The sequence below is a fragment of the Emydura macquarii genome, unplaced genomic scaffold, assembly GCF_026122565.2.
Source record: "Emydura macquarii macquarii isolate MOO-44397 ecotype Brisbane River unplaced genomic scaffold, CSIRO-AGI_Emac_v2 contig_431, whole genome shotgun sequence".
NCBI classification, from domain to species: domain Eukaryota; kingdom Metazoa; phylum Chordata; order Testudines; family Chelidae; genus Emydura; species Emydura macquarii.
Window position 1 is genome coordinate 1,545,205 of NW_027130568.1, and position 17,236 is coordinate 1,562,440.

The 17,236-nt window shown below is 38.5% G+C and overlaps 1 protein-coding gene across 5 annotated transcripts in view; it reads left to right on the forward strand.

The window, feature by feature from the left end:
- Positions 1-343: 343 nt before the first annotated feature.
- The window catches only part of CDH7 (cadherin 7), an 85,756-nt gene continuing 68,863 nt past the window's right edge, over positions 344-17,236 (forward strand). For 4 of the 5 annotated variants that reach the window (XM_067537476.1, XM_067537475.1, XM_067537477.1 and 1 more), the window contains exon 1: positions 344-610. In XM_067537476.1, coding sequence (XP_067393577.1) covers positions 401-610 — 210 coding nt within the window. In that variant the 5' untranslated portion in view covers positions 344-400. The remainder of the gene's footprint in view (positions 611-17,236) is intronic. The other variant, XM_067537478.1, reaches the window with a different exon arrangement.

Consider the following 17,236-nt stretch of genomic DNA (forward strand, 5'->3'; position numbering starts at 1 on the left):
TGTGATTAAGATACAGATCAAGCAGTAAGATTAATATAATCAAAGGAAGACAATCTAGAATGTCAAAGTATTATTGTATAAGCTAAAGTCTGTTAATACTACTAACAACGAAGAGAAAAGTTTTAGTAAAGTATAAGATGCAGCAAGTGAAAGCTGAAAGCGATGTGTATGTTTTTTAACTTCCTGACAACAGTTCTTGTCTTTTCCCCTGATAGGTACCTATTATACCATTTCTCTGGTGACGGCTATTCAACAGTGCTGACCTCTTCCAATCAAACCCTCCACAAATTATTATCTCTGGACTCCCAGCTGACACCCTGCTGGAGGCTAGAGCTACGGAGCCAACTGGAATTGCACCCGCTCCCTTATCAAGGTTTTTTCTTACACAGGGGAAAAAAAGATGAAGTTGGGCAAAGTGGAGTTCTGCCATTTTTTGCAGATAATAGCTCTTTTCCTGTGTCTTTCTGGGATGAATCAAGCAGAGCTCTCAAGGTCCCGATCAAAGCCCTACTTTCAATCAGGAAGGTCGAGAACCAAGCGCAGCTGGGTGTGGAATCAATTCTTTGTGCTGGAGGAATACATGGGTACAGACCCTCTCTATGTAGGAAAGGTAGGGGATTTGATCAGCATTTGGAAACTGCAGATGCTTGTTTTCTTGATGCATTTATACAGTGTGACCAGGAATTGTCATTCTATTGGCTTGGTTACGAGTAGGCCAGGATGGAAACCAGCTTTAGCTATTTATTTAAAGAATTAGGATAACCTATGCATTTTACCATTGTTATCACAAATATGATATTTAATTATTAATATAAAGTTAACAGATGCTCATTACACATAATATGACATTTATTTGTTATGTAGCTATATAGCAACGTTAACTGTACCTGATCCTTTACAAGAAGTAAGAAAAAAGGCAAACAAAAAACAGAGTTTCTGCCCTGTATTGATAAGCCTTAAGACCTGGGTCTGCATCACTGAAGACAATAGGGAAAGGGCAGAATGGCAGATTGTGGATGATGGCTAGGAAAATGAGGGAGTATCTGGAATGTTGCTGCGCTCTGGCATTCCTTGACTGTCATACTGATACTTTGGCGGTGTAGCTGGCCAGTATAGTTTAACGCAACCCAAATACTGGACTACACTAAAGGGGGTGTTGGGTCAGTATAAAACAACCTTCAGCATCAGGGTGTCCCAAATGGCTCTTTTCAAGCCCCTTTAGATGCACGCAGTGCATACTGAGCACAGCTGTGAAGCTGGGCCTGTTTATTCTGTTTTGTGTAGGCATGTAATATGGCTCCATCAGTAACTTTCCAAATGAGAAATGCTTAGGTTTTATTGAATATCTCTGGTAACTGTTCATTGAAAGAAACATTTTTCTCCCATTTTACTATCTAATTGCTTATTAAGAAATAACTACAAATTAATAAAAGTAGAGAATTTCTTGGCTAATTTATAGCAAACGTAACATACAGTAAAGTAAATTATTTCTGGCAAAATTATAAAAGTTTACAGAAAGTAGATAAGAAGATCGAGGTTCCAGAGAAAATAATTTGGAGTCTACTAATGCAAACACTGAGAAATTTTATTTATGTGATCCATCACACTGATGTCAAAATTACTCATGCTGTAAGTGTGTGAAAAGTTGAGTCCTCACACTTTGATCCTTGTGGTCATGCTTTAACCACATGCGTAGTCCCAATGATATCAAATGAAGGACTGTTCATATACTTAAAATTATGCATATGTTTAAGTGCTGCACTGAGCACCTTGCACAATTGAGCTCATAAAGATGTTGTAGGGTCAGAGATGATGAAATGATCAGATTCCAGTTATTTTTTATTATAGGAGTCATAAAAAGGCCTGCTATATTTAAGATTATGTAAGAGATTCCATTCTGACACCCTATTTTCAGTCATTTATGGGTTTCAGCCTTTGGGATTGAAATTGTTCCAGCTTGATCTCTGTCTGAAGGTGTAGGTCTGTTTAAATGTTCAGCTACTTTTGACTGATGGTAGAAAGTTGAAGTTTGGCTTGGAAATAGCCCTGTTTGAGAAATACATAGTTATTTAGTGAAAGTTGGTTTTGATTTGATCCATTGCAATTTGCATTTTGCTCATGTTTAATACATTTTGCATGGAGTTCTCATTATACCATGCACAGGTAAAGAAGTCCACACTACACGTGCATGGCTAATTTAGCTGTACAGCAGTGGCGTAGCTACAGGTGGGCCTGGGTGGGCCACAGCCCACCCACTTTGAAAGCAGGCCACTGGATCAGATTTTAAGCAATTCATCCCACATTTTTATCAGCCTGTGTTTCGCTTGTGACACAAGGCTTGTGCCCACCCATGTCAACCACAGGCCCTGCCAAAAAATCAGTTCTGGCTACGCTTCTGCCATACAGTGAGATATTTATTGAAGGTGAGCTCTCTGTTTCTAGGTGCAATTTTATGCTTCCTATTTTTCTTTTTCATCCACAAAATGATTTGCTGGTAGAAGAACTCATATTTGCACCAGACAATCATTTTGCAGATGCAGAAAATGTAGGCATAAATTTGCACCTGCAAAAGGGACAGTGCTTTACTGAAAACATACTCCTGGCTATGCATCTTATAAAATAAGATGCACAGCTCATAATGGTCACAGGATTTTTTATAGGTCTCAGTGCTTCCACCCAGGGGAGTGAAGGAATGCAAGGAGTTACTTCCTGTATGGACTACTGTATGATGGATAGTAGCATTGTTGAGTGAATAGCTACCATTGTGCTGGTGCTCCCGCATCCATGCAGATGGATAGTGCGTGGACAGGTGGGAGTAGTGATTGGGATGAGCCTTCCACCCCAATGCTTGAGGAGAAAGGGAAGTAAGCTGTGCTGGGATAGCTTACTTCCCCCAAATCAGTCACATTCCAGCTTGCTCTGCTTTTGGGACAGCTCAGGTATGCATTGCCCCTTGTTCAAGATGCATTGCAAGGTGCCAGTCCAGCTCTAACTGCACAGGACAAAACACCTTCCTGCAGCCCTCAGAAAGTGTGTGGGATAAAATGCTTCAATAACATTTAGACAAATAGACCCACATTATGGAATATTTTTCCTCTCATTTTATTTAAGAAGCCTTAGATATTTCAGTTTAAAAAACAGTGGACAATTAAAGGACAATGTTAGGGTTGCATGGGAAATCATGCAAAGTCACACAATGCCAAAGTTAAATGCATGCTTAACATTAACTTTGTTCTCTTGTTTGTGTGCATTTTGACACATCAGTTACATGATCACATAAGGTGAAATCTCTAGCTCCAGTGAAGTCAGTGGTCAAATTCCCCTTGACTTCAGTAGGGCCAGGATTTTACCCATAATATTGTTTCAAACAATATAATATCATACAGTCTTTCTAGACTTTAGATGCATATATGGAATATTTTGTAATATTTCATTTTTGTATCCTTGAACAATTTTCAGTGCCATAATGGTTCATTATACTTTTATATGAAACAGTGGCTGCTTCTCTCACCTTGGTGTAAGCCAGGGGTAACTTCACTATTGCTGGAGGAGTTTTATATGAAATGGCCTGCTTCTTCTCTCAAAATGGTTTAAACCAGAATAACATCACTATTTCTGGGGGAGTTACATCAGTTTAAAACTATTAGGGTCTCATTCTCCTCTGACTTCTTAGCCTTTTTATGTATGTTCTCTTCTCTCCAAGGTTTGAATTTCAATAGTTTAGGGCTGTCACATGGGCATCTACACACAACTAGGGCACCTTCCTGTGGCTGCATCTGGGGATTAGCTCCACTCAGCTCTGATGCCGCCTTGTCTCTCACACTCCCTGCAGCTCAAGGTACTCTGTCTTCATGGGGTGGCCCTCCAGCTAGGTCACTATGGTCTTCCCCTTCTGGGATATCAAAGTTTTTCCTTACCAACAGACTCAGGCAGACTTTTCATATGCTGCCCTGATTGTTCCACCTCTCCCATGGCTGATAGGAGAACCTGGGCCAACCCTGTACTTCAGTCCAGGGTCCCTCTCTCTAGCAACAGTGGTCTGCTCACTCCCTGATCATGTTGCTCTTCCCCTGGATTCCTTCCTACATCTTCCTACTTCTCAACTCTAACTTCTGGCTTCCCCCAGCCTCTGGGTTTATCAGCTCAAACTCCCTCCCTCCAGGAGTAACTACAGGCTACCTGAGACTGTAGTCCCAAACACCTTCCTTCTCCCAGGGAGTGATGGCTGACTACCTGCTTGCAGCCACTTTCTGTGGCCAGCTTCCTGTCTTTATAAACCAGGCCCAGCTCCTCCCCCAGCTGGACTTCATCGGCAAATTAAGCCTGAGCACTACCTGGTGCATTTTTGCTCCAGTGCAGCCTATAGGTTAATTTTAACTCTGCCCCACTGGTGCATATGGGTTTCCACACAGACTTTAATTACATGATCACAGACTGGCTCGCAAATAATACAATAGCATACAATTTTTCTAGAACTCTAGACATGCTTGCATAGAATTGTTAGTACTTCAGGCCTTGGGTGGGGTGGACACCCCATCACAAGGGCTAAATCCTGCATAATGCTCAATGCCTCCTAGGATGTGCTTAACACCTAATAGGATCAGGTGCTTAGCCATATATGGTACAATTTCTTTCCATCTATCAGCACAGCATACCTCAGGTACAATTCAGAAGATGAAGCAGTTAATTATTTAGCCAGTCAAACAGAATAAGAAATTATTTAGCAAACCTAGGAAATCAAGTTGAACACAAATGCACTCCAAAGGTTAAATTTAGGGGATAAGCCAGTCAACTCTGAAGCTAATTTATCTGGAAACTTAGGGGGCTTATATTTGTTGGCAAATGTTTACTATTACCCTGCACTATTTTGAGTAAAAATGCCTTACTGTGTATTTTCCATATAAATGACTTTAATGAAGTCTGTTTGGCATACAAATAGTAGTGCACAGTACTAAACAATTCTATGGATGTGTGTCTAAAGCCTTAGAAAAATTGCATGCTATTATACTGTATTATTTGAGAACCAGTAAGTGATCATGTAATTAAAATCTGTGTGGAAACACATACGCATCGGGGGGCAGAGTTAAAATTGTGCGTGCAACCATAACTTGGGAATTTTCTATTTTCTTGATTGCTTAACCATGTAACCCTAATGTTCTCTTAATTTAGTTTTTTGGATAGAATGCTGATAAGAATTTCAGGCTCCTCAAGAGCATTGTGAGGCATTGCAATGACACCAGATCTCATTCAGCCAGAACCTCTTCCATTTTTTGCCTGTCTAAGCAAACAAACAAACAAACAAATACATAAGCAAGTCAGGAAAACAGAGGAAGACTGTGAACTAAACAGGAGAGTACTGGTTTACAGTCTGACTTCTGGCTTCACTGATTTCATCAGGGTTTGTCTAAAGAGAGGCACTAGCTGCAAAAATCAGATCCAATCAGATCTGGATTTTAAAGTCTTCCAAAATTGGGAGCATGCTGTCCATCTCAGTTCTGTGCTATACCCTTAATAAGATCAATATTGTTTAATACAATCTCAATAGGATCTGAAGGATTCTGCAAACAAAACACAAGGCCAATATGAATGAATGAGCAAAATGAAAAAAAGAAAAATACCTGTGGATGTTTAAGTGGCATTTTACAGAAACTGAGAAAGAGAGGTTAAATGATTTGTCCAAGGCTATTCCGTTAGAGTGTATCAGAGATAGAGTTAGAACTAAGGACTTGCTGGCTTTCAGCCCCATCTTCCTTATTCATTAGATGCCTCTTGGTGCTTCCTCTTAACTACTTGAAGTTAAAAAGACATGCTGGACATAATTTTCAAGTGTGGGCCAAGATGTATAAAAGGAATTATTATTATTAATTTATATTGCAGTAGTGCCCTAAAGTCCCAATCAAGATCAGAGGCTTGTTGTGCTAGGCGCTGTACAAACACACAGATAGACAGGTTTCCTTCTCCAAAACACTAAAAAACGAGGGCCTGATCGTACAACTGGCCTGTGGAGAGCTCCATGGATGAGATGGTGTTAAATAGTTTTTATCCATTAGTCCCTGAGCTCTTATGCAATTCACTGTTTCTTTTGATGTGTAGTCCTGTGTCATTCTATCCTCCTCCTCCTCCCATCTCCTCTACTGACATGTTCAGGTGACAATCACCTGTTCCCCTCCTTCATCCTATTTTTTTTTTAATGGGGTGGCCAGCTGGCCCACTTACCCTATCTACAATTTTTGGGAAGGGAGACTGGGCAAAAAACTCATACTCTACATTTATTAAATGCTCTTATTTGGAGCCAGGTAAGCAAGCCACATCTCTTCCCTTATATTCTGCACTGTGTCTAGGAAACGCTGCTAAAGGCCTCTTCTCTGTGACTGAAACATGGCAGAATCCTGTGGACTAATGATTGGGTAGAAGACTATTAGCCCACCGCCCAGAGGGCTAGTACATTTAAGAGAGTGTATATACATGCACTGTGCCATTTGGGAAGGGGATTCTCTGGGTGGGAATGGCATGACCCAAATGTCTGCTCTCTTTTCTATGTGACCAGGTGGGAGAGGGTAGCATTTTTCCCCCCAGTCCTGTCAGGCCTGGGAAAGAGGGTTACTGGGGAGAGTGCACTCTCCTTCCCTTTCTCCTTGAGGCCAAGAGAGGAGATTTATTAGGGTACAGGAAATTTCTTTCCCCTCCCTATAAAGCTAGGAGATGGGTGCCTGATGAAGGAGGGATGATATTCAGATGCATTATTAATATTGTGCCAAAAACATACAGCACACTGTGCAGAACATGAAAGCAACACAGAGCTACCCCATAGAGCTTAGCTCACCATTTTCAGGAGTGGACATTTATTTTGTGTGACTTAATTTTTGGCTGCCCTACTTAGGGCACTTTGAAAATGTTGGCCTTGAAGTCTACCTCACACAAATATGATGGGACACCAGCTCCTGAAAAGTTGAGGAGACTTCTTCAGTGAGAAAGTAGTGTAGAAAAGCTGAAGACCTTTTACTACAAATATTGGCTCTTCACCAATTATTAGAAATTATACCAAATAATTTGTTATTAACACTGTGGGACAAATTCTCAAATGAAACTCTGAAACTGCAAGCAAATGCCAAGTTTTGACCAGTTACATCTGGGCTCCCAAACGCTTTGTGGGTTCTTGCACTATATTTCCTAGCTGTATTTCTAACATCTTTCTGGGAAGTATGGAAAAAGTAGCAGCACAGTGATTTCAAACTCACATGAAGGAAAATATGTATATTTACAAGTTTTTCTTTTCTATGCCTTTTTCTGATGCATAATAGGTATAAGCTTTATTGCTTTTTATATTCACAGTAAACTGTTCCAGAGATTAATAAAACAACTCTATTGTGCTTCTCAAATTTATCAGTCTCAGGAGCTCTTTATTGCTTCATATAATACAGAGTGATAACAGTTGATCCCTTAAGTAAAATGGGACACCACCATTCATGTCAGTGATATTGCACTGCAAGTGCTGCCGCTGTTTGAAACAATGAGAAACAAAATTAATCTAAACTCTACTTAGATAGCTCAGCACATCTCTCTTAGGGACTTTGCACTGCCACACTACTCATGGGGAAATCTGTGAGCTGTAGGGAATACAAGGGGACTGCACTATTCTAATGGCTGGTATAGCAAGCTCCCCTCTGTGTTCCTGACCAGCTGAATGGGTTTGTGTGGTGAGTTGTGGCATGGTCCATGCCTCATTTCCTTTCCACCACCTTGTGGGTGGGTTGTGCTCCCAAGATTCAAGAGGAGGCAGTAGTCTCTGCAATCCCTTGAGCATAGATAATATGATTGCTCTTTTTTCAGGGGACTTAATGGGAAAAAGATTCCTTATGCTTTCACTCTTGCACCCACACAAGGGCCAGGGACAATTTAGACCTAATTTAATTATTAGAAAAGATAGTGTGGTTGAGACAGCTAATGGGAATAGCTACTGAACTAGGAAATGAACAGTGTACCTTTTTTGATCTTTTAGCATAAGATACAACACTGACAATTAATGTGAGGTATAGTGGAAGGGAAAGGTTTATAGAAGTGGTGATGTCATCAGTATGTTAAGTTGCCTTCACCTGAGCCTTTTCTTCTATTACACAGTCATGCTATTTAGATAATCCTTTAATAGCAGTTTTGCATTTTGATTGGCCAGTAGCCTCCACCTCTAGCACTATGCTTGACATTTCTTCTGGAAGTTATTTTAAACTATATTTAAAGAGCTTCTCTAACAATATAGAAAAGTAAAAGGTAATTTTGCAGTGATCTACCGTAGATGCAAGTCTCATGCATGCTTGCCTAGTTATCAGAAAATGCCTTTTCTATATGAGGACATGAGCAGATTTAAAATTTTGATGACAGTCAAACTCCTGCTGCTTCAGCTTACCTTTTTTAGCCACTTTACTTGCTTTCCTTTCCTCCTGCCTTGCGCTAGCATTTCCCCACCTTTTCACTTCCTGAGCTTGTTGTTTAGTTCTGTACCCATAGCTCTTGACCGTTACTTATTGTCCAGTTTTCTCTGTGTCATACAATTTTATTCTGGCAAATTACTGACATCTGAAATGCAGAACCATAAAATGGATGTTATTGGTAATGTAATTTATCCTTAAAAAATGAATCCTATATCATTTTAAACTTCATGCACTGATAACTGTGTGCCCTGCCTTTAAGATCTTTGTCTCATTTGTGGTCAACAACAGGTCAGGATTAGGGCTGTCAGTTTTGGTTGGACATATTCCTGGAGGTTTCAACACATGACATAATCTTTAATTCCAGGACAATCCTGGAGAGTTGGCAACCCTAGTCAGGATGTATGTTTGGACACCATTGTGCTCCATGCCAGTGCCTAGCTAGATAGCTGTCCATAGGTCTTATCCAAAGCCCAGAGAAGGCAATGGGAGTCTTTCTATTGATTTTAATGGGTTTTGGATGAAGCCCTATGTGAGGTGATATCTGAAATATATGCCTATCAAGTCTGATTCTTTTACAATCTGCTAGCGTAGTGCATCTCTTCTGTGCAATCTTTTTTCTCACTTTGACATCTTTCGCCAAACCTTCCTGAAGCATTTGACACAAATGTCTATCTACAGACCCATCAGGCTTTCATTCCAGGTCTTTAGTGTTTTTCATCTCTCACAACCGTAAAGTGCTGATGAATCTATTGCTGTGCTATAAGCAATTACTTGCATTGTAGTGCTTGTGCCATGTCTCTTCTACATTCTGTTTTCTCCAGTTGCTAAATAACAGCCTTGCCTTCTTGTCACAACCCTTTGTTCCTTCCATAATTCTAGTGACTTGACAAAATGTTTCTAATGTGAAGATCCAGTACAAACAAATGTTACTCTTAAGAGTATGTGTGACTGTATGTGGGTCTTTTTTCTATATGAACTTTCCCTCTTTGTTAAAAAGAGCATTTATGACTTATTTAAAGACACTTGGAAATCCTTTATGTTCTAGTTTTAAAGATTAAGTGCTCAAAGTTTGCTCTGAGTGCACAGCCAAGTGAATTTAAACATTGCATTTCCCCTGTGTAGGGGGAACCTCCACTGATGTAAATGTACATCCACTGCCTTCTAAATACTTGGGAATAGAGCGTGCATTGAGTACAGACTGGGGGCATGTCAGGGATGGGTGGAGGTGTGGTGGAGCTGAGCTCTGTTTTGCCTGATCCCCCACTGGTACAAGCGAAACCCACTGGTGAGTCTGTGTTACAGGTCCTCTGGGTCTAATCTGCAGAGGATATGTGTCCATAAAGCCCCAATTAGAGAGGAATGGGTCTTTAGTGCAAGCTATGTAAGGTGATGCTTTTAGCTTTGGAGATCTCTGATTCAGTCCTGAATGTGGCAGCCAAGATAGTGGCCATCACGTAAGTTCCAGCTTCCTCCAACAGTGAAAGTTAAAGAAGGTCTCCTTCTGCTCTAGTTTTCAATGGGGCTGGATGGATGAAGAAAGCCTGTATGTTTTCCATTGCCAACTACATCTGAATAGGGAATTGGGGCATAGGAGGTTCTATGTTCCAGTTAAAAAATATTTTATAAACATTTATATGCATGCATATAATGGAATATAAAGCGAAATCCCTAACTGTATCTCATCACTCACTCCTAGCTGGCACACAATAATAACTAAGTTCTTCAAAGTAGTTATATTGTATCAGCTACACAACACCACATGTGTTTTACTTCAGGAACACTACAGCTGATTTATATTTGTCAGTATAGGTTAAAGTCTATGTTCCTTTAAATTTCAATGTTTTTTGTCCTAAAACAGATGATATATTTTGCTGTTTGTTTTGTATTACATGAAATGGAACATCAGAAGATACATTTACTTTTGTTTCATTCATCCATGCTGTCTGGAGTGGGACAACAAAATTAAAAAAAAAAACAAAAAACACCGTAACAACTTTTTATTAAGAGAAAAAAGCCTATCTTTTGCTCTCACTGAAGTCAATGGCCTAACTCCCATTGATTTTAGTAGAAGTAAGACAGGGCCGTAATTGCTTACATATTCTTTATGTTATGTTCTGGTTGGTGGGTAGTATTAACTTTTATAATTTTACAGATCAATTTACTACTGTAGCTGGAAATCTTCTATTTACAATTCTTCCAATTTAAAAGAGCAGCAATATGTCCTGTAATATATTGGAAATATTTTTCAATACTTTCATATGAGAAAAAAAGGAAACATCCAGTTAATTCAAATTAGCATCAGTATTTTTAATGTACCTTTTGCTTTGGACAGAAATATACTGCATAAATATGCTGATACTAAGCTATAGCTTATAAAGGGCTAGCAGGTTATAATGACATAAAATGCATATTTTATTTTGCCCCAAAACATTGACAGGAGAATGAATGATAATTAAAACTCATAAAATTTTTAACACTCTTTTATCTATGGATTTTTATCTTAGGGTAAATATTTTTTCAAGTGCAAAAAAAATTAAATACATTTCCCTTTATATTTCTTGATTTTAAAGAAAACATCCATCTTGCCTACCAAAGGCTTTTTGTTCCAGTTCAAAACAAAACAAAACAACACCACACTTGCTTAACATTTATTTTGTACAATCATTTAGCATAACTCATTTGAGTTTAGGAAAAACTGATGCGGAAGACCAACTGTGAATATTGAAGGAACATGTGGTAAAATGGCCTGGGCAACCAAAATCGGAAAATACATATGAGTTAAATAATAGTGTATATTCAAGATTCAATCATCCAGATATTTAGAGATGAGATTGTATGTGCTTCTTTGAATAGTTCCAGTGCTCAACAGTGTTTTGAAAGACTGTATCCTTGTGGCAGAGACCTTGTCTTTGTATATGTATGGTGATAAATAATCCTAAAATACATAGGAAGACAAACAATACTTGTGGAATAGGAAATCACTCAGATAAAAGTACAGTACAGTAATTTGTAATACGTACATGTATAATTACCAATGTTACTTTTGGCCATAAAATTATTTATCCCATTTTTTTTAAATCTAGCCTCATGATTTGACTCTACACTTTATTAAATAAAGAGTGCTGAGAATTGCTGGACAACAGGTGGCAATATATTCCACAGTTTAGCAGTGTAAAAAGCTTGCCTTAATTTCCCAAATCCTGTGTTCTAGATAGACTTCAGTTTAATATTAGTGCTTGACAGAGTTTCCTATGGTTGAACAGGATACATTTTAGGAGCAGGAAAAGAATATCTGGACCAAAATCCTACCCTTTTTTTTGTGGACTGAGAGAAATGAATTGAGTCCTACATTTGTTAAGTGATGTTCTGGGTTTCTGTCTTTCCCTAAAATGAACTGGAGACTCATGGACTACTCATTCTCCTCTCACATCTGTGGAAATCAGGAGCAACTGCATTGAAGTTAATGGAGCTAATGAGTTACACTGGTGTAAAACTGGTGTGAGTGAAAGGAGTTTCAAGCCCACGGGTGGTTGTGTCTCTGTGAAATGCATTGGAAAATTAAGAACAAGTCTGATTCTTAAGCTATGTCTACATTGCAGCCAGGAGTGTAATTTGCTAGCTTGTGTGCTAGATTTGTTCTAGCTAGGATGCTAAAATTATCAATAGTGCAAGAGGTGGCATGCGTCATGCAAGCCGGCCTAGCCTGTGTACATACGGCCTAGCCTGTGTTGCTAGCCCACTATCTGTGTACGTATTCGTGTTGCTAGGCCATTCTGAATCCTGCACCACTGTGTCTTCACTGCTGTCTTCACTGCTATTTTTAGTGAGCTAGCTTGGTGAAAGCTAACCTACTTATGTCTACACAAGATGCAAATTACACCTCTGGGTGCAATGGACTTAGATTCAATAGATGTTGCCTTAGATACAGTACAAGAAGGATAAGCTCTTAAAATATTTCACACTGAGGTATTAATTTGGAGTTCCTGTCTGCCAGTAAATCAAAGCCAGTTAAGCTTTTTTCTATAAGGTTACATGAGTGATCTGTTAATATCATTTTAGCTTGTGATTCTACAACAATCTTCAATCACAGTCTGGGAATCACATGCCCATTACCTAGATATGCCACAGCAGCATACATGGGATACCATAAATGAGTAGATAGTTTTAAATGGTTTTCCATATAAAATTGCTTACTTTACATAGTATAAAATTTCTTGAAATTGTTGTACACATTTTTATGTTTCCTTTTTAAGTTACAGAGCTGTGATATTGTGTGGTGTTTATTTGAAAACCATTAAACAATTCCTCTCACTAGTAGGTGTTTATATTCTTCAAATATCTGTAGACTGTTATGCCCCATTCCCACCACCACTTAGCTGTTGTTTGGTGAAGCAATATGTATATTTCACTCTTGTCATTTTTCCTCATTAGTCAACCCTCCAGCCCTCTGATCATTTTTTATTGCTCTTTTTTTCACTCTCTCCAATTTTTCAATCTCTTCCTGGTAATGAAAAGCCCAGAAGTGAACACAGTATTATAGCTTCAGTTAAACAAGAGCTGCAGAATTCCGGCTCCATTATTTATTCAGATTTTACAACTCAAAAGTTGCTTGCCACTTTTTATACCATGTTATATTGCAAACTCATGTCCACTACCACTGCTGGATGGATGTCATAAAGCATAGCTGACTTTTAGGTTTTTTTCCCCTATTGAATGCAATGTGCTCCTCCTGAGTCATCCCTTCAGGGTGCAACATCTGCATTATATTGGCCAGTGCTCTTGAGAGAGTGAAGTCCATTGCAACACTACAAAGTTTTCTCTGACAATGGAAGCAGTAGTTCTTGTAATCAATTGTTCCTCTCTCTTTTCAAGAGCCAATGCAATACTGAATGTGAGAGAGCAAATATGGAAAAGGAGGAGATCATGGGTTACTTTCTTGGAGGGAAAAACAAAAACAAAAGCAAAGACTACAACGGGCTCTACAGTTCAGTCTGCCTGCTGTGGATTGTCTAGCTAGCTAGAATTCCTGAGATGTCCATTTACATCACCATCTAGAGGGATGCCCCTCTGATCATGGTTTAGGTAGTCAGAGAACCCTTGGGGAAAGCACAGGCTGGGTATTAGATTTTTATTTGTATTGGATTTAAAACCCCTGGATTTTAAGCACAGGAACACTGTGTTGGCCTATGTGACTTCAAGAAGCACTTCAATGTGTTATAATTTGACATGGATTCCTGAAAATGGTATAAAAGTTGCTCTTGATCCATTGGCTGCATTTTCCAGACCAGCTGTACACCAGCAATGGCCCAAAGATAAGGGAGCTCTACATTTTTTTATTTTAGCACAAATGTACTAGCTGGACCATTAGGATCACATGCAGAAGCCTCACGGACCTAAGGGAGCAAATGGCTGGGTTTTGGAAGCTGTTAATGGATAAATTGATTGTTTTATAGCCTGTTATCTTTTCCTTTCTAATCTTTTTGCCCCAGTATACTCATCTCCTTTATTTCCCCCTACCTGAAAGTATTTCTTATCATAGTTTGGGGGGTTTGTTTTTGTTTGTTTGTTTCTACTTCAATGCGCTGTATATATTGCACATTGAAATTTCTCAGAGTCAGACCTTTCTCAGAAAGTTATCAGAGGTGAGCTGGAGATAACACTCGGCGTCCACTTGATTATTACCTCAATTCCAGTTTGCTGCTAGACAATCTCAGCAAACCAGGTCAATGATATCCCAACCTACAAACTCAAGGCCCTTATGAACACTCAAATAGTGCTGTTTAGTGCAATATGGTTTTCATTCACTATTACTTTGCATTTTTCCAAGATGAATTTCATTTTAATGTATTAGAAACTCTTTAGGTCTGTCTGTATTATTTCTTGGCTTTATTGTTTTTTTCAGCTCCCATTAATTTATTATTAGTCAGTTTTATGAATATACTGCTTGTATCCTCTTTCAGATCCTGTAAATGTTTAATAAAACCAACAATAACATTTTTAGAGATCCCTAAGTGACTCAGTAGTCTAAATTTAATTGAATTTTAACGGGACTTAGGCTCCTAAGTAGCTGTTGCTTTGAATATGGGATTTAGCTAAAATTCTTAAAAACACCTAAGTGAATTAGAAGCCTGAGAGCTCACACTGATTCTTTTCAGTATCTCAACAGATATCTTCCTCCAAGTTGATACTTTGCCATTAATCAATACATTTTGCTTAAGGTCCTTCCATTGGTTTTCAATCTATGTGAGTGAGTTTGTATGCAAGATGGATTATAGCAAGCGTTTGTCTGCATGACCATTTGTATGAGCATCTCAAATTCCTCTTTCTACTGGATCTATTGCTAGGCTGTATTCAAAATCCAGGGGTTAAGGGAGCTTCCAACCAAGTTCCATGGCTCATGTTGCCAACTACTGTACTTCAGAGAACTCACAGCTCAGATGCTGCCATCATGTTTCTTTCATAAACAATGAAGCTGAATGCAGGTTATGTTGAACAAGTGGAACTTTATTAAACCCTGTGGACTTCTCTGTCCATACAGCTGAGTTGCTTCCAGCAAACCTCCCTGTGTTTCATTTTCCAATGGTGTCCCATCAATAACAGTTTCTCCAGGGAACTTGGGCCCTCTAACTCCAGTTCCACTGATCATGATAAGTTCACGGTTAGTTTTTTTCTGAAATACTCTAATCTACACTGCCGGTGAAATTCGGCGGCAGTCAATGGGACATACGCAAGAGTAGCTCCCGTCAACTTCCTAACTTCTGATTACCATGCCATCCCCACTACACTGCGCTGACTAGAAATGCCCTCCAGTTGACGCAGTGTTACTCTTTTTGCAGAGGTGGATTAACACAGTCGACTTCCTGATCTATTGAGCAGGTCTCCACTTCCACTCAATCTATCCCACTGAACTGATCTGGCAGCACCAATCATGCTGCTGTCAATGTACCGCTACTCACTATGTGAAATCAAAATTACATATAGTACTTACCCACAATTAATTTAATAATTTTGTCCAACGGGGAAAAAAAAAACCAATTGTTTCTTGATTAACATAAATGTTCTTTCTAAACCCTTTCTGTTGGAGTTTTGTTTCCATCATCTTCTAGAAGTTTAGGGATTTTCAATTTTAAAATAGGTTCCATTATTGTACAAGGTGCGAAAATTTGACTTACAGGTTGGTCACTATCGGGATGTCTATTCTTTTTTCTGTTTTTATTTTTTTAAATCAATAAATTTGCTTTTCTTATAATGTCAATGAGTTTTCTGCTATCAATGTAACAATAAAAATAATAAAAATAATCTAAATCCTTTTTAATTATCAAACTTCGACAAGTTGCAACTAATTCTATTCATTATTATTCTTAATGCTTCTATGAAGCATATAATCTAGATCAGGTGATTTATTTATTGTATGATCAAGTTTTCCAAACATTTCTGCTTCCACTTTTTATCAAAATAGTTATCTGTACATGATCTTTATTAGTTCCTAATTGTTTATTATTATTAATAATAGGCAGTATTATTATATACCAATGCAAGAAAGTACACTGTCACAGCTTCTGCAATAACTGTCCGAGTCAAGGCTTCAGTCTCCAAGCCTGTTAATTCAGGACTTTTTCTAATTTTACTGAATAAAAAATAAACGGAAAGAGGGTGATGAACTAAATCAGATCCCATTGTCCTCTTATGAAGGCTGTCATTTTGCCTGATGCACCATGGATTGAATCAGTGACTTCCAGAGTTAAAAACATGAATCTCGATAGTTTGAGCTGAAAAATCGACATTCTTTGGCAGTGGCTATGACATATTTATACCGTCTGTGGTTTGGGCACAAAGGGAGACCTTTCAGACACACTCATCAGTGAGTTACATTCTCGTTAATTTCATATAAAAGTGAAAATCTTAATCCATAAAGAGAAAACAGAAATAATTGCACCACAGTATTAAGAATTAACAGTTGTAGCTTAGATTCACTTCCCTGGAAAATTACTTTACAGAACGATTAGCAAGATACGATGTGGAGCAAATTATGGCATGATCATTAAGATCAGAAGAATAAAGCTGTAATAAAAAGGGGAGTGATTAGCAGTATTAAAAGTTTTATTTGAGTCCAATATTATAGGACCTGTAAATAGCCCTTTATCCATGACTGAACAGATGTGCTCCGTGAACTCAAGGAGAACGGTTGTAGAGAGTAATGGGCTGCCACCAGTCTGTTTTTCCAAAGATTAGATTGTTCTGTTGGAAGTGTGAGTATAATTGATGATGGGCAATGAGTTCAACATTTTCCTAATCCAGTGACAAAACCAAACTATGCCATTAGTGTAGTTGGTGGCAATGGAGGTACTGTAGTTGTTTATATCACATAGGATTGGATAGATTTTTCCAGTACAAAAGAGTAAGAGATTCTTTAATGATATGTGACAAAGGAAAAATGATATTTTAGCAGAGATTTTTAGAAGATTGGCATTCATAAATCTCAGGATATATTATTTTGACTCACAAAGTTTTACAGAGTCTTGGGAAAAAATATGTTTGTCCATGTTTGTTTCCTAACATCTGTTGAAAAGTTTATTGAACTGTGAACAAAGAGATGGTGCAATTCAGAGATTGTGAACTTCTTGGGGCTGGGATCATCTTTTTGTTCTGTGCTTGTACAGCATCTAGCACAATGGGGTACAAGTCCATGTTGAAGACTCAAGGCACTACCATAATACAAATAAGTCATACTGCTACTATTACTAATAATAATTAACTAGCACATATAATTCAGCTCATCTGATGGATATTGATTGATTTGATATTGATCA